This window comes from Castor canadensis, chromosome 5 (assembly GCF_047511655.1).
Source record: "Castor canadensis chromosome 5, mCasCan1.hap1v2, whole genome shotgun sequence".
Taxonomy (NCBI): domain Eukaryota; kingdom Metazoa; phylum Chordata; class Mammalia; order Rodentia; family Castoridae; genus Castor; species Castor canadensis.
Window position 1 is genome coordinate 126,322,480 of NC_133390.1, and position 18,453 is coordinate 126,340,932.

Consider the following 18,453-nt stretch of genomic DNA (forward strand, 5'->3'; position numbering starts at 1 on the left):
AGTATTCCAGATGGGTTAGGATTTTCATATCTTCTTAGTTTAAAATTTTACATCGTGTTTTCTTATGGGCATTTTGGTAATAAAATATTATTCACTAGGACTGCTTTTAATTTTATCCTAGCACTCATCTTTATATTTACTAATGTAGGGGAGAAGAGATGACTATCTTTCACTCACCCATAGCAACGTTCATGGCTAAGACCTCAATAACAAAAGATATATATCAACAAAGAGAAAAGAGTATAAATTTATTTAATATCAACTTTAAATGACTGGAACCTTCAGAAATGAAAACCCAAAGAAATGGGGGAAAATGTTTTTATGTTTAAGTTTGATAAGAGTTGACAGTCATGTGGAAGTAATGATTGGACAAAGGATTGTGACCTGATAGTAATAATAAACTAGAGGATTTAGCACATCCTGTTTGTTGAGATTCTTCTTGGCATCTCTTTATCTGCATTCTTTTCCTCTGGGTTTTGATAGGTACCCTTTGGAATAAGGATCTTAGTATCTGCTTCAAGAAGGTCAGAGAATTACTTTATGTCCTGCTTCAGGGTAGAGCGGAGGGAAACAGACAGACCTTCCTGTTTTTGCTGTTTTCTCAAATGCCAAGGTGCCATATTTTGATATAGCTTGTCCTGAACTCCTGCACTAAATTAGAATCTTGTCTAAATGTGTAAATTAAGGCTATGTTCTTATCACTCCATTACAAACAGTGACTATGTATCAGGACTCCCCTGGTTCAAGTCATTTGTACCTTTCTGCAAAGCTAAGAATTTTTAAAATAATTTTCTTAATACTTTCTCCCCAGAAAATGTGTTATTAAAATATAGGGAAAAAGGTGCTGGGCACCAGTGGCTCACACCTGTAATCCTAGCTACTGAGGAGGCAGAGATCAGGAGGATTGCTGTTTGAAGCCAGCCTAGGCAAACAGTTTTGTGAGACCGTATCTCTAAAAAAACACATCACTAAAAAAGGCTGGTGGAGTGTCTCAAGGTATAGGCCCTGAGTTCAAGCCCCAGTACCACCAAAACAAACAAACAAATAAATACAAAAATTTAAAAATACATATATATAGAGAGAGAGACTATATATATGGAAAAGGGAAGAACTCAATGTATTAATAGTTTTTATTCATTCAAATGGAATTTTGAGGGAGTGGTACATGTATGGCAAATATGATCGTTTTGAAAAAATGTGTAATAAATTTTTTGATGTATTAATGAGTTAGTTAACTATCATCTAACAAAGGAAAGTTTGGCTAGATGAAATAACTCATCTTTGGTATAATGGTGCAGAGTATTCTGGAAGCTCTTTCAAGTGAAAATTTTAAATGGCCTCAGAAAAGTGTTTTGTTGATTATTTATATGACCCTTTTCTTTATTTAGGTGTCTTTGCATTATTGCAAGCTTATGCTTTCTTGCAGTATCTGAGAGACCGATTGACAAAACAAGAGTTCCAGACTCTTTTCTTTTTGGGTGTATCACTAGCTGCAGGTGCTGTGTTCCTTAGTGTCATCTATTTGACTTATACAGGTGAGTGCCATCACCTGTGTGATATAAATTTTGTCTCTAGATTATTATTCCAAAAGTCAATTCTCTTACAGGTTTTTTCTGTATACTCCACTTATTGTAGTAGGTTGTAGTCTGTATTGTAGTGGTTGTATTCTCGATAAACAATACTAAAATAACAGAGATTCTAAAATGTGAATAGCATTACTACAGATTATGGTTTAAAAAAATGTTTAAGAAATTTTGCTGGTTCAGACTCTGCTAAATCTACAAGTATCCTTCTTTTGCTTGATGAATAGGCCCAAATTCTAAAAATTGGAGATGTGTGTACTCACCCTCTCTTATAAGCACACTGTCTGTCTCTTCCCCCTTCTTTGAAATTAGTTTCAGTCTTCCTTTAGATTCTAAACTATTCTCTAACCCTGACTTCACCAGTCCTGCAAAACAAGTCAAATTCTTTCTAACGATATTCCATCCATTAGGTTAATGTAGCTTGCAAAATCTTGAAGGGTGATAGGAGTGGAAGACACAAGTGTTTAAAATTCTCTATAATTTATCTGATAGGATTTGGCATTCTGAGTTACATCATTTAAACACCCCCACCCTTTTTTAAATTATCCAGTGCTGTTTAATGTCATAGTCAACCAGAAGCTTATGAGAGAATTGGAAAACTTTGTACAGTTTTATGTATTAATTTGTAATTTTCCTCTGGAAAAAAGTTCTCCATGGATCTTGGTTTTTTTTTGACTGCTGCATTATCTGCCTGCCTGCCATGTGAAATGTGTTGACACTTATGAAAGAAATTCTTTGAACATTAGTCAAGACCCTGATTCAAATCTCAAAAGCTGCCAGTAATGCAAATAAAACAATAAAATAAAAATGTATAAAATATTAAAATGGTAAATAATTTCTTCTGCGTTTGTCCTTCCAAGGTTACATTGCACCATGGAGTGGCAGATTTTATTCATTATGGGACACTGGGTAAGTTCAAATATGTTATTTAGCTTCCTGTTAAAATGCCCTTTACTGCCTTTCTTATATTGACAACATGTCAGTCAGTATTTAGGGAACATTAAATACCTAGGATATTTACTTAGTAAATGTTAACTTCCTTATACTTTTCTTTATTAGTAATACCTATTTTGAATGTATGTAGTATAAAGTGTAAGTCATCTATTTCTGTCTGCATTGCCAACTCCTTATTTTAGTTTTGTTTGTCAAAACATTCAGGTGACGTTTGTATAATTTTTCTAATACCACATGATCTTAGTTTCTGCTTAATATATAAAATACACTAGAGAATATCTGTTGCATTTTTTGGAGTGCTATTGTGAATGAATTAATTTAAAAGTTTTGGTTTTGAATTAGACAATTAGTTCCGTAAAAGTTTTTATCTCTAAAATGTTTCCCTAGGGATAAGAAAACAGCTATTACTGATCATTTATCTATTGTTCCTTCCCGCTGTCCTTTGTTACTTTCTAGGTGACCCACTAAGACCTACCACAATTTATTGATCAGGCATGCCTTCAGGTGTGTAGGGCTCATGTCCAAGTCTGATTAAAGAACATAAACAAGTTATGTAGAAATGACAATAAGAGTCCAGCTTCTGGATCACCAGAGCATTTGAGGAAACCAGTGATAGAGGACTAGTCTTATTAGGTCTTATTAGGTTAAACTTCTAGGTTAACCTTCATTAATTATACTTGCTCTTGCTTTCTAAACTTTCTAAACTTTGGAATCTCAGAGTGTTCCAACAATAATACGTTTTCCTCACTTGCCTTCCTGCCAGCTCCTTGTCAAGGAAGGTGTGGGGGCAATAGAATATCTTACTGTGTAAAGTGTTTCTGTTAGTAATGAAGTCCAAAAAAATGGTGAGACTGCAAATGTAGGAGAGGGAGATGAACTGCAAATTCCTTTTCTTTTTTATTTGTAAATTCCTTTTCAAGAAAAGATTTTTGTATTAGAAATCAGAACTAACAATTTTGTGACTAGCCCTAGATAATTCTGTTTTACAGAGATCACAATAATTTTAGGTTTACCAATGTGAACCAAAAAGATTTATTTCCACTGTAGTGGCTATATTACAATGTGCATTTAAACACAAAGAAATAAAGAGTAGGAACCATATTTACAATCAAAGAAAACTTCTTCATTTAAAAGGAACTCCTTTTTATCATTTAATTGAATAATATTTACTTTTTTAATATCAGGTATGCAAAAATACACATTCCAATTATTGCATCAGTGTCTGAGCATCAACCTACGACTTGGGTGTCTTTCTTCTTTGATCTACATATTCTTGTATGTACCTTCCCAGCAGGCCTATGGTTCTGCATCAAAAATATCAACGATGAAAGAGTATTTGGTAAGAGAGATTTTTAATGACTACCCTGATTTGAAACAATTATGCCTTCTATTTTGAGATTATTATTTCACTGCATTGTTTTTGTTTGACTGTATACATTCAAGATGCATAGGTGCTTTGCTAAGAAAACTTAATTGAATTTTCACTACACATATTCTAATTATTAACTTTTAATTTAAAACTAGCATACAGATTTTACATTTACTTTGTTATGGTTCCTAAGAGGTTAGTGTTATTGTTACATTCTGTGATTGAGAATTGAAAATTATAAATTTGACTTAATTTTATTAAGTAGAAAGAAGTTTTCAGGGGTATCCATCATCCCAGTTTCAAAGCGAACTAGATTTTGTAATGCAATGAGAATTACCCTTCAGTAAAGATCAATATTTGTGCCTGTTTCCAGTTAACAAGACTTGAACTACAAATATTTAAAAGCCAAGTGTTTAGAGTGTGATACTCAAATACCAAAGGCTTCTTAATTATTTAGTCATTACAAGAAATACACTGTGAGGTTGGGCACAGTGACTCACACCTGTAATCCCAGTTACTTGGAAGGTAGAGATCAGGAGAATTGCAGTTCCTGGCCACTCTGTACAAAAAATTGGCAAGCTCACATGGTGATGCACACCTATGATCCCATAGGTGCAGGAGGCAGTAGATAGAAGGATTGCAGTTTGAGGCCAGTCCCAGGCAAAGCCAGAAACTACTACCCGAAAATAACTAAAGCAAAAAAGGTGCTGGGTGCACGGCTTAAGTGGTAGAGCACCTGCCTAACAAGTTCAAGGCCCCAAGTTTTACCCCATTTCCACCAAAAGGAAAAAAGAAAAAAAAATGTGTGCTCTGAATAAATTCTCAATCTGAGCAATGCTTTGTACCATGCACGGGGTCACATAAACCAATAATTTGTAACACAAGGACTTAAATTTGTGATACCTGAAGAATGAATTTTATCTAACATCTGACACTCCTTTTCTAGTTTACCTAGATTAATGGATGCACCATGGATAAGGCCATGGTGCTTACTGTGTCATTCAAAAAAATATAACTTAAACATATGCCACCTCATTACCCTACCGTCCCATTCCTAGGTATAAATAAAGAAGTAAGTGTATATATTCCCCAAAGGACATGTTTAAGAATGCGCATAGCAATTTTATCCACTGTAGCCCCTCGGTAGAAATATTTCAAAGGTCCTCAGTAATAGGAAAGATAAATAAATTTTCTATGTATATTTCTACAATGGAATACAACACAGCAATTACTAAAAAAACAGTATGGGCAAATAAAAGAAGCCAATGTAAAAGGGAACATTTTAAGTACTTAGAAGTCCAAATAGTGGTTACCTTTTTTATTGTGGAGGGGCCAGTTACTGATGAGAGGCATGCACTTGAAAGACTGAGACAGAAGGGTCACGAGTTCCAGGCCAGCTTGTACTACATAGTGAGACCCTGTCTCAAAATATGAATTTAAAATATAAGTGTATTTTTTAGTCAGGAAAAAATTTTAAGAATCTTCAGATGATACAGGAGCTCAAGTAGCTCATTGATTTTGTGAAGTTAATATAACCTTCACTCAGAAATGGTCAAGGCTTTTCTTGCCCTTATTAGCACATTATCCAGAAGGCTGTGGCTATTGGAAAGTTTCTTGACAGTGACTTTACATGTTATTCCTGTGATTAATATCTTAATGTTCTTCTCATCAGTGCCAATATCTCACATAAAGCCTGATACTGGCACTGGTTTTTTATTCTTTGATTCTGTAAACTTAATGTGTATAATAATATAATGCACAAATATATTTTCATTTGTTAGCTATGAGCTTTAAGTCTGTTTTCCTACAATTATAATTAAATTTGAATGATAATAAGATTTGAACTGTTTTTTATTCAGTCAACACTAGTTACAATTTCTAAATATGACTATTACTTGGTCAGTATTAATAATGTAGAAATAGATCTTTTCTGAGAAATTTGTCTACTTTTAGATTTTTATATAGTGGTATTAAACATTTAATTCAGTTTTCTGTGAACATTTCCCTCACTACCCCCAAAGTGTTGTAAGAGTACCTGTCTTTGCAGTTGCTCTATATGCGATCAGTGCTGTCTACTTTGCTGGAGTGATGGTGCGGTTGATGTTGACTTTGACTCCAGTCGTCTGTATGCTGTCTGCAATTGCCTTCTCAAATGTTTTTGAGCACTATTTGGGGGATGACATGAAAAGGGAAAATCCGCCTGTGGAGGACAGCAGTGATGAGGATGACAAAAGAAACCCAGGAAATTTGTATGATAAGGTGAGGAAGCCAAAGTAAGGCCTTTAAAATTTTATGTGCTGTCTTAATTTTTCTACCACAGTAAGAAATATTGCATATTATTAAGGAATGTGATTAAATGAGGGTTTAGACAAGTTGTGATGTTTCTAGTTCATCTCTACTATTTGCCTCAAAATTTGAATCCCAGTCAGTTTTTCAGTTCAGCGTAAGAAAACATTGTACTCAGAGAAGGAATTCTTACTTCTTTTTGGCCAGCTGGTACCTAAATATTTAAGGCTTGTCAGTGCCCTTCCATTTTTGAGAGCATAATCTTGGTGCTCTGCTAAATTACATAAGATTTGAAACCATGTGGACAAGTGCTTATCCTTAAGATCCACATTCAGTGTAAACTTTTTGTGTGTGTGGTGCTGGAGATCGGTCCCAGGACCTCATAAATGCTAGGCAAACCCTCTGATAGTGAGCCAGACCCCACAGTCCCAGTAAAAACTTTTTAAATAACTTGAAAAATAATTGAAAGTTACATTTGGTTGATCTTTAAAAACGAGGGAGGAGGATTTCCAGTTAACAATAGGTTGCTGGCAGATACAGTATAATTCATTTTTAACCTATAGTGTGTCAACAAACAGCAGGATTGTATCTTGTGTGAATGTGTAAAAGACTTGTAAGAGTTAGAGCACATGTCTTGGATGGCATATTAAATTTTGGTACTTTAGTATTGACTAGATTTTAAAATACTAACAAGCTGTGAAAGTTCCTAGTGCAGGAATTAGCTGAAATTCTTACTATTTCCTTAATATTAAATCAATGTAAATAATAAGGATTTTAAAGCACAAACCTGCTTTTGTTTTTTGTTATATTTTGGTTTTTATTATTGTTTTGTAATTTCTTAATAAGCCTTGTAGTTTAGAGCTTGTGACTGTTCTGTTCTTAACAGTTTGTGGTGGGGGTGGGGGTGTGGGGGTGTGTGTGTGTGTGTGTGTGTGTGTGTGTGTGTGTGTGTGTGTGTGTTTAGGGTAATCTTAGTTTTAACAAGTCTGTTGGTTTTAGGATTTGGAAATTGGAAGGTTGATTTTGTAGTTAACAGTTTTTTTTCCAATCTAAAGTCCTGCATAGTCTGGATTATAACTGGACATTGCCACTTTCAGGATGTATATAAAGAATAATTATATGCATATCATATACACATATATATTGGGTTTCGTATTGTCAGAATGGGGTCATGTGGTTATCTCCTTTGTATTTACTTAAGATGTAAGGACAACTGGTTTTGAAAACAGCTTCCTATTATGGAATTGTTTTCCTCTGAGATCAGCTCCTGAGTTAGGTATATTCCCAGGAAACTTTCTGCCTCACATTTGACTTTAGGATCTACTTTGAATTTTAGAAAACTCTCCAGCGCTTACAGAATATCTGATCACACATTTTCTGAGTCACAGAATTATAGATTAACATTCTCACAACTTTTTCCCTGTTTAAATGAGGCAAGTCAAGTGATGAAGGTGTCTGACTAGGGTTTTTTTGGTTGTTTGTTTTTGATTGTATCTTTAGGCAGGTAAAGTGAGGAAACATGTAACAGAACAGGAAAAAACTGAAGAGGGCCTAGGACCTAACATAAAAAGCATTGTTACCATGTTGATGCTGATGTTGTTGATGATGTTTGCCGTCCATTGTACCTGGGTCACAAGTAATGCCTACTCCAGTCCAAGTGTGGTCTTGGCGTCTTATAATCATGATGGGTAAGAAAACAATTTAGCTACAAAAAGGTTTTATACCTACCATTTTCTTTCTTTCCCTAAAATAAATAGAATGTTGTTTATGAATTTGAATCTGTCCCCCTTTCTCTTATTATTATTATTATTATTTTTTTTTTTTTGAGTGGTACTGGAGATCAAATCCAGGGCCTCCCACATGCTAGGCAGGCACTCTATCACTGAGTTATACCAACCCACCCCTAAATTTACTGCTGTTTTTTTGTTTTTTTTTCCCTTTAGGTGGTCTCTTACCTTACCTTTGGTGGGATGAGTAGTTATTATGAGTAATTATTATATTTTATGCTCTTTTCCAAAATATTTCTGCATAAATAATCATATACATCAGTATTTCTCAAAGTATGACCCTTGAATACACAACATCCTTATTATCATGAAACTTATTAGAAATGCTAATATTTGAAACTACCCAAAGCCTGCTGAATCAAAAACCCAGGAGTAGGGCCCAGTAATCTGGTTTAACATGCTCAGGTGATTCTGATACAGCTAACTTACTTTTTGTGGGGGAATTGGGGTTTGAACTAAGGGCTTTGCACTTACAAAGCTGGCACTCTGCTGCTTGAGCCACACCTCCAGTCTTGGAGACTAGATTTTAACTGCTAATTTATGTATTGCCTTGCCCCTCATCCTTCTGCCCCACAAGGCAGCTTAGTAGACTTGCAGAATGTCAGGCCTTCACCCTAGAACTATTGAATCAGATCTGCTCTTTTATAAGGTAGTATAGATGATTTAGTTTGATAAGCACTAGTCTAGCTCTTCTTTAAAGATTTTAAACTACCATCCTTAAAATGTGAAAATATTCCATGGTTAAGCATCTCAAGATGTTAAGTTATCCTCTTTACATTTTAAGATCTCATTTAAAAGAATAATGTGATTCTTTTCAGCACCAGAAATATTTTAGATGATTTTAGAGAAGCTTACTTTTGGCTAAGGCAAAACACGGATGAACATGCCCGAGTGATGTCTTGGTGGGATTATGGCTATCAGATAGCTGGAATGGCTAATAGGACTACTTTGGTGGATAATAATACCTGGAATAACAGCCACATAGCACTGGTAAGGATTTGATTTTTTTAAAAGATGAAAAATAAATCTTTACTATTTAGTAGTCATACTTCACTTACTATGTGGAAAAGAAGTGGATGAAAGTACTCTTTGCACATATCTCAAAAGACTTCTTTACACATGCATTCAATAAAGTAGCTTCACAGTATGCTTATTTTGTTTTAAAGAATGATATATACTTATTTATATAGAATTGTAGGCTTATTTCTGGTAAATTTTGTGATATATTTATTTACTTTATTGAATTAGACAAATTTTTTAAGTGTTTGACTTATGTTTTGTTTGCAAATTTGTTGTATTTTATGGCATGCAAATTATGTTTACTACCAAATGGTTAATGTACATAAATTAAGGTAATCACTGTTCTGTACTTAAAAGATTTTCAAAAATAAGTGTTTCTTAACTAAATAAATTCTATTTTTGTTAGTCTTGTGGCTAATAGGAGGAATATGTATGCGCTGGGAAGATTACTGGCCAACCTAAGGTTGTAAGACATTGTTTCAAAACTTGCCTACTTTCATTATTGAATGTTAATTTCATAGACCTTAATTATTAGCAAACTATTAGAAAATGTAGTTAGATTTTAACATTTTTGCTATAAGTTGGTTATTGTAGGTATTTATAAATTTTAATAAATTTATTGTGTTTATAGAAAATCATTTCTACAAAAAAATTCAATATAAGTCAAACTCTACAAATTCCATCTTGCAATAAAAATGTACATTTTTATTTTATTCCGTAGGTAGGAAAAGCTATGTCTTCCAATGAAACAGCAGCCTATAAAATCATGAGGACTCTAGATGTAGATTATGTTTTGGTTATTTTTGGAGGGGTTATTGGCTATTCTGGTGATGATATCAACAAGTTTCTGTGGATGGTTAGGATAGCTGAAGGGGAGCATCCAAAAGACATTCGGGTAAGGAACTAGATAATCCCAGGTATGTGAACGACAGCTCACAGTGTCCAAATGATTCTTACTTTACTAACTGTATTTGCTTTCATCATCCTATCCTCCAAATTAGTGTCTTTATTAAAGATACTAGAAGCATTTTCTAGGTTGAAAACTTTTTAAACTTGTTAGAGTTATTTGCCGTATAAAAGACATTTAGGCCAACAACAAAGTGCACATGTGACAGTATTAATACTATAAAGCCTAAGTGGGAAGTAGGCTACATTGTCTAGATTTGTGTAAGGGTACGCTGTCATGTTCCTGTGACACAGAAATTGTCTAATGGTGCACAACTCAGAACATACCCTCATGGCAGCACTTCCATTCAATCTTAGAAAACAGTTTCTTGCTTTTACTTCTTTACTTTCTCTTATTTCAGCCTTTTGTTTCTATTTCCATTGCTTCTACCCTAGTACTGACCCTTATGTTTATAAACCTGAAAGAGTCCAATAATCTTGCAGTTGCCCTCTTTGCCTTCGCTTTGCTTCTTCTTTCATGTCACTTTATGGCTTAAAAGGCTTCATGAGTATGGGAAAAGGCCTTGAAGCCAGACAGACATGAGTCAGAACTAAAATTCTGTCAGCTTGGTGTTACGGGCAAATTATTCTGGACAGTTGGTGTAAGTGCTTTAAGCACTAGATCTTGTTCTAGGATCTGGGATGACAGTGGTGACCAAGGCAGTACTTACAGTGGAGGTGCCAAAAATAACTCATTTGTAATGCTGTTATGAAAATAGTAACGCAGATGACACCTCATCCTAGTGACTGGTACAAAATAAATAATCTCTTGGTGAAGCACACACTCTATAGAGTTTGGTTTACAGTCCAAACTCTATAGCCTGGAGTGCAGGCCCCTTATACTTCACCTTCTCTTGCTTGTTCTCTTGGCCTTCTACCAACTTTTTCCCAGTCTGCCAGTGTACTCTATCCTTTGAAACATGCCTGTGGTTTCTTTCCGTGACACTTCTGACACGTGGTTTTACTGTTGCCTTTCTTGGAATACCTTCCCTTCCACATATATTTCACTTCTCCAGAAGCCGTTTTTGGTGACCCCATGTTTGTATTTGTTGGCAAATCACATATACCTGTTGTGTAGTTTAGAGCTTAGCTTATCTTTCCCACTTAGTTGTGAACTCTAAGGATAGGCTTCCAGAATTGTGTTCTATAGAAAGAAACCACAAAAGATGATTGTAAGATTTGCTAATGAATCTGGGTACTATGGCTCATGCCTGTAATCCCATCTTTTTGGGAAGTGGAAATTGGGAGGATCTGGGTTCAAGACTAGCCTGGGTAAAAAAGTTCTTGAGACCCCAGTAACATCTGGGAGTAGTGATGTATACACCCCTCATCCCAGCTACAGAGGAAGTTTAAAATAGGATGATCGTGGTCCAGGTCAAAAAAGTGAAAGGGCTGGGGGGGGTGAGGATAGGTCAAGTGGTAGTGTTTGCCTAGCAAGTATGAGGCCCTGAGTTTCAGCTCCATTAACATTTAAAAAAAAATGCTACTGAAAAAGAATGAAAGAATTTGGGGGGCAGGGGGTGATGAATTGTGTGTGTATCGTGTAGTGGGAATGATTTTTAAAAGCCTCAGATTTTCTGGTCAAATGTAAATGTTGTAACATTTTCCCTTACCTGTGATTAACAAACATTATTTCTTTAAGTTAATCTAAACTGTGTGATTTTGATTTTCATTCATGAATTTGCTTTAGCAGTGTTAAAATTGTAACATATGATAGATCATTTCCAAATATATACTTAGATAGATAGGAACATAATATTGCTGGTTTTTAAAACATTCCCTGCTCTAGCTAAAGGAGGATTTTAGAGTTCATATGGAAAAATTGAGGAAAACTGAAAAGGAATAATGGGGATCAGGACATTTGAAGAGAGCCAGCCTAACCTGGTATTAAACCATGGTGTTGGTACAATTATTTTAAAACTATTAAGGCTTTGTAACATGGTTTAAAATCTGAGAGACCTAAAAGAGTATGATTTTATGAAGATGTCTTAAAAATTGGTTCTTAGGAGGAAAAGAAAAATACTAACCAATAGCTTAAATTGAACTGACATAGAAACTTCTGGTTTCTCTCTCATAGGAAGGTGACTATTTCACCCAACAGGGAGAATTCCGGGTAGACAAAGCAGGATCCCCTACTTTGTTGAATTGCCTTATGTATAAAATGTCATACTACAGATTTGGAGAAATGCAGGTTGGTTAAATCAGATTTTCTATGTATAATCTTTATTTAAAACAAAAAATCTTTTTGCCTTCAGAAAACAGGAGAATGGCTTGATTGGGCTATAAAGAAATGTATTTATCTAAAGATTCTTCTTTTTCATTAAGTTTAGATTTCTGAAATTTCTATGTTAGAAATTAGAAAAAAAGTTTTAGATCAAGGACTCATTTGCAAAATATTTTTAATACTAGCTCATATTCAACCTTTGCTTTCTATCCTGTGTTTTGACCACTTGCTTTTAGAAGACATTGTTTTCTGGGGAGAGGTCTTCCTGCTAAGGAAGCACCATGATCTTAGCTGGGTCTCTTTGCTGCTTGGTGGAGAAAAGCCAAAAACCGTTTAATGATACGGTCTCTGCAGATGTTCATTTTATCCCTGTTCTTCATTACCACCTGGGTCATACTTTCTTAATAAATTAAAATGATGTGGAACAAAAGCTTTAGGGTCTGCAAAATCAGTGGATGTACAAAAAGGCATTGTGGCATAAACAACGGTTGTTATACCTGTCTGCGTTTTAGATCAGGCTCTGTCAAGTCATGTAATCCTCAGATAAGTTGCATCTTCCTTGGACTGTAGTTGGGTTTTTTTGTCTTGTCTGTAAGTAATGGGGGTTACACACTGATGACTTTACTTTGAGGGATACCAGGATACATCACCTCAAGATGTGTCTCTGTGACATATTATTTTTGAGATGTCTTTATCCAACTTCTTTTCTGCCTAAAGGCAGGAATTAAAATCTTTACTGAAGATAACTCTAGACTCCTTATCCACCCAGAAAGGACACAGAGGAATCTGCAAACAAATCTTACTCTATTAGTTTCTCCTATATATATTCCTTCCCACATTTTCCTACCTTGGAAGCCTATTTTTCTTTGTCTTATCATCTGTCCACAAACTTACTCTTCTTTGTTGAGTATGGTATATAACCCACAGTTCTAAGTTATTGCTTTGAGTTACTTTTCATGGAAGTTTTTCCTGTGTGATGTGCGCTGCACTTAATAATAAATTTGTTTTTCTCTTGTTAATCTGCCTTTTGTCCATCCCACTTAAGAGGATTGAGGAAAAAATTGTATTTTCCTCAACTATTTCTAAGGATTTTTATAGCTCTTAGATTGACAACTATAATCCAGGTACTACCCTCAATAGTAAGATCACAGTGAAAATTAATTCCATATTGCTTTCTGAAAGCAGAGAGAAAATTACGTGTTTGATCTTATACTACCACAGGAATCCTGAAAACTCTTAACCTGAAGACGTTTGTTTAGGTCCCAGTTTGTGAAACAAATTTTATCCTTTTATGAAATACAATCATTAAGATAGTTTTTAGAATAGTTTGCTTATCACTGTGTTGTTTGTTGTGTTGCTTCATCATTATTCACTCTGCAGGTGGCTTTAAAAACAAAACACCAGATAATGATGAACTAGATTTAAATGAGTGCCACTACCTAGACTCTAAACTCATGCTTTAAGAAAGAAGCACTTGGCCGTAATAATTATTCCAGAAAAATGGTTTTCCTGTGGTAAATGGTTAGTTTCTCTGCTCACTAAGGATTGCATTGAAATAACACCCTCCTCCCCTTAATTTTATCAACAGTTTAAGCCAGTTTCTAGCTTGTGTTCATTTTTATGCCTACCTTACTTAAGAATGATACTTGGTTAAAACATGAAATGTAATTTTACTATTGTATAGATAAGCATGAACAAATTATTCATTCTTTGTAGTAGTTTTTATTTTTGTTTTAAAATTGAATTTACCTACGACAGGTTTGTATATCTATATAAACTACTCAGAATTTCTTAAAGTCTTCTTTTCTCTGTTCTTTTTTTATCCCTCATAACTCCTCCTGTGGTTTGGCTTGCTTAGCTTCCTTTGTAGCTCCCACGTTCTGGATAAATAACAATGTTAGCAATGTTTGCAATAGAGAAAATATTTCTCTGCAGAGATAGTATTAGGCTGAGTCCAAAGGTTATGAAGCTAGCAGTGCAGAGAAAACACAGGATTGTAAGGCCCTTCTGTGTGTTACCTCTTTGTACCTAAAAGAAAGTATTTTAACGGATTTCATTTCAATTTTGTGTACTTTTAAAAGCCTTTATGTTGTTCATCTATTCTTAAGAATTTTGTGAAATGTGTATTCTGATGTATTTTCTTTCTCTTCCTCATTACTTGTATCTATTTAGCAGTGTATGAGAACTGTTAAGATATATTCCTCAATTTTTTCCTCCACAAAGGGAGAGGGTATTACTCTAATGATAACATTTACTGCCTTCTAACATTGACTGATTTCCAATACAGCTAACATCTAATACTAATGTTACTCTTGCAGCTAGATTTTCGTACACCCCCAGGTTTTGATCGAACACGTAACGCTGAGATTGGAAATAAGGACATTAAATTCAAGCATTTGGAGGAAGCCTTCACGTCAGAACACTGGCTTGTCAGGATATATAAAGTGAAAGCACCTGATAACAGGGAGACACTAGACCACAAACCTCGAGTCACCAACATTTTCCCCAAACAGAAATATTTGTCAAAGAAGGTGGGTGCCAAATGAGAGCATTTATGTGAAAAGGTAACTTATTGTTGGTTTGTATGAGAAAGAATAATTGAAAATTTCTACTTATCATGTTTAAAAGACTGTGGCTTATATATACATTCTAGGCATATACATCCTAAGAATAGGCTTTTCAAACAGAGCACTTCAGCTATCCCTAGCAGCAACCTTTTCTGGTGGTTATCCATGAACCAAGTTGAGATTTCTTAAGAGGCATTCTAGCTTTAGTTTGGGCCATTCCCATTTATTTACTTGTAATATTTATTTGTAAAGATTTCTGTGGTCACGTTACAAACTTGCATAATAGTAAAAAATGCATAATGCTTAATAGAATTGTGGTTAGTTCTTTCGATCAAAGCAAATTTATATTGCACCTTCATGTTTCATTCTTCATATGATGTTTTGCTGTATTATTTTTTGAATAAAAAAGTAGGCTTTAGCCAGGCAAAGGAAAATACCTTGAGTTCTCTCTCATGTGGAATCTAGACCTACAAAAGAAAAGAATGACACAAGTGCAAAATGGGATGGGAAGCAGCAGGAAGGGAGAGGCAAAAGTAGGTGTGTTGGGGGTTTGAATATGATCAAAGTACTTTATAAACAATGTATAAAAACAGGAAAAAGAAACAGTAAAAATGGTTTAAAAGGGGGATAAGAAAGTAATAGAGGGGATTAATTTGATCAAAGTACATTTTATGCATGCACGGAAATATCACAGTGAAACTCCTTTGTATAATTAATATAATATATGCTAATAAAAATAAATAGGCTTTAGTTAGGCAAGTCCTTCTAAAGCAGAAAAAAATTGTCTTAAGATACTTGGCATGTAATTATTATGACAAAACTTGTAGTTAGGAATTATGCTGAGACTATTGTAGTCCTTTTCTAATAAATATTGTTAAGATATGAAGTGTTTTACTTGGACTCATTATTACTCATTTAAGCCAAATAGATCTCTAATCTTTACTATAAAAGATTAGTGTGGAAGGTGAGAAATAATGGGCAGTGAGATAGAATATTTAGGTTGTCTTTGTATAACATTCTTATAATGCTGATTATTATTAGACTATTAGACTGATTTGGTCTTAATTTTTGAAAGGATGCTTAAGTTTTCATAGCTCAGTTGTTTTAAATCATCAAAGCAACTGTTTTTTTTCCCTTTGTTTCTTTAAATATGTACCAAATACATTGTTCTCAATGTATTTGGTATATATAATATACCAAAAGAGTGCTGGATATTATTAGCTATATAGTTAAATAGAAATTTTTTTGTATGAATGCTTTCTCTGCAGATAATGTATTAGCATATCTAGACTAATGTATTTTAAAATAACACATAGAACTCATACTCACTGAATTAGTCATATCATATCCATCTATGAAGAAATCAGGTCTGGTTTCTCAGAGGAATGAGGCAGGAGAAACTGGTGAGTTACACAAATGCAGTCTAAACGCATTTACTCCTAAGACATTCATACTTAGTAGAGGTTTTTTTTTTGAAAAAGATCTGTTGAATTTGCTGTCTACCAGAGACCTCCAAAGCAGTAAGTTTTCTTTTGTCCTGCCATCCATCATTTCCCCAAAACAAACAAGTGTGCATAGATAAGTAAAAATTAGTCTGACTTTTGGGCATATGACATATAATCTAGTAGCCAGTAATATATATATTGAATTTGTTTTGCAAAGCTTTCTATTCTGTTTTGTACTAGCACAATAGAGGAAAGCTTTTTATTTGTTTTCTCCCCACCCTGGTTTTGACTTTACGGGAGGAATGTATGTATATAGCAGCTATTCTTGGAGTTCTCCTGCCTCAGCAAATTTGGTATAGCTGAAGGTCCTAGAAATTATATTAGTATAGGGCTGCAAAAAACACTTTCTGTAATGGTTCACTTGTTTCTGTAATGGTTCACTTCCCAGTTAGGGAAATCATCTTAAGGGCTCAGTTGCATAGCCCTGGAGTACACTGTAAGGCTGCATAGAAAAGGTTTCATTTTAGAAATGTATAGATAATGATAATAAAGAAACTAACTTCTTTACCTGGTTTGTGTTTTCAAAAATTGTGCCATACAGAGGTTTTGCCTTAGTAAGATAAATTAATAATAAGATAACATGTAATATGATTAACAACTTAGCAGTAGCTATTTTTCATAGTATCAAAAAAGGATTACATTTGCCTTGTGTTCTTGTCCCTGTTGAAAAAATTGTAAGTTGTTTTGAGGTGAACATTGTGAATTGGAGGGGCATTGTTTTGTATGAGTTGTATTTAAGTGTAATTGAACTGAGCAGTCAAATCTCTCAAGTTCCCAGCTTCTGTTAATCCAGCACTTTAATAGTACATTGAATTACTTTGAAAAATTAGTTGCTTTCTTCAAAATCTAGGGATGTGTGTCACATTGGTAGACATGTGCCTATGTGATTGACTCTGTAGGGTTCTAACTTAACATTTTTGCAATAATTTCTATCACCGTATTTGCAGCAATTGTTTCTTACACTAGAAAACATCTGTTGGAATTATTTTAGTGGGATCCTGAATTAAGAAAAATGTTTTGTTTTTAAAAGATCTGTGCAACTCAAGAAATGTTATTTTGCTTTTCAACTTTAGGTGCTTAGTTTCTTTCCTTCCTGAAACAATATTAATGAATGTGTTAAGTGGCTTTGTCTTTCAGTTTTGTAGACACAGTCATCTTCATTTTACAGATAAGAAAAGCAGGGCTCTAAAAGCTACTAAGTAAGCTGACTTGTATTTCTCCACACAGTTAACTTCTTGGAGGCTAGACTAACAGTAGCATTACTTAACCATTTTCTGATTCCCTAGTCTAGTGTTACCATGCCTGGATATTTGAGTAATTATTATCACTAGGCATTTATTATTACCACTAAACATTTAGTGGCACCCTTCATGGTGAGGAATGCTGTGGTGGTACTCCCTCACGTTAATGCTAGGGTGGACCTAGAGCTATTAATTTCAGATTTCTCCAGGTAGTTTTATGATAAGTATAACTAACTGTCATAGGGTCCAGTCACAGGAAGAGCTAAGACAGTCTTTATCCTAATATAGTAAACCATGGTTGTCTATTTTTCAGTTTCAAAGAAACCTGCACTAATACCATGTGTTCTCTTTTCTTTTTAGACCACCAAAAGGAAGCGTGGCTACATTAAAAATAAGCTAGTTTTTAAGAAAGGCAAGAAAATATCTAAGAAGACTGTTTAAACACACTGTTCTGACTCCTGACTTGAAGCAGTGTCCTTGTGAGAACCGGTCTTTGCCTTTAGCTCACGTCATGTTTCACAGCAACTGAGGGTACAGAACCATCACTGGTCCAGGTTAATGTGCAAAATTTTCTGGCAATGCCTCATTTAAAAAATAAAATTGGCTTATTGAGAACAGCTGTTTCTATTTGTAATGTGAAGCAAGACAGAGCACTGCTGTAAATGTCTAGCAGCAGATTTTTTTATTGGTACATATAATCCTTCAAATCTGAGAATTTGGATTAATTGCACCAAAGAACCCTCTAATTTGGTCACTGGCACATGGCATACTTGTTCAAATGTTTTTATTCTTTTTACAAGACCTGCATTTTATTTGAATTTCCCAAATAGCAATATGTAAAATACAAATGATAAAATGTGATGAGAGCTTCTTGAACCAATAAAGTAGTAAAGGTCTGAGAAAGAGGTATTAGAAAAGTTATTATACTTCCTTGAACTATATTTATTTTCATGTTTCTCCAATGCAAAGAAT

General features: G+C 34.4%; 1 protein-coding gene across 3 annotated transcripts in view; it reads left to right on the forward strand.

Moving 5' to 3' along the window:
• Window positions 1-18,096, forward strand: part of Stt3b (STT3 oligosaccharyltransferase complex catalytic subunit B) — a 92,980-nt gene extending 74,884 nt beyond the window's left edge. For all 3 annotated transcript variants that reach the window (XM_020181733.2, XM_020181734.2, XM_074074051.1), the window contains 10 exons: window positions 1,389-1,535; window positions 2,444-2,492; window positions 3,722-3,876; window positions 5,954-6,165; window positions 7,693-7,880; window positions 8,798-8,969; window positions 9,721-9,894; window positions 12,022-12,135; window positions 14,487-14,699; window positions 17,842-18,096. In XM_020181733.2, the coding sequence (XP_020037322.1) occupies window positions 1,389-1,535; window positions 2,444-2,492; window positions 3,722-3,876; window positions 5,954-6,165; window positions 7,693-7,880; window positions 8,798-8,969; window positions 9,721-9,894; window positions 12,022-12,135; window positions 14,487-14,699; window positions 17,842-17,922 (1,505 nt within the window). In that variant the 3' untranslated portion in view covers window positions 17,923-18,096. The remainder of the gene's footprint in view (window positions 1-1,388; window positions 1,536-2,443; window positions 2,493-3,721; window positions 3,877-5,953; window positions 6,166-7,692; window positions 7,881-8,797; window positions 8,970-9,720; window positions 9,895-12,021; window positions 12,136-14,486; window positions 14,700-17,841) is intronic.
• The last annotated feature ends 357 nt before the right edge of the window (window positions 18,097-18,453 follow it).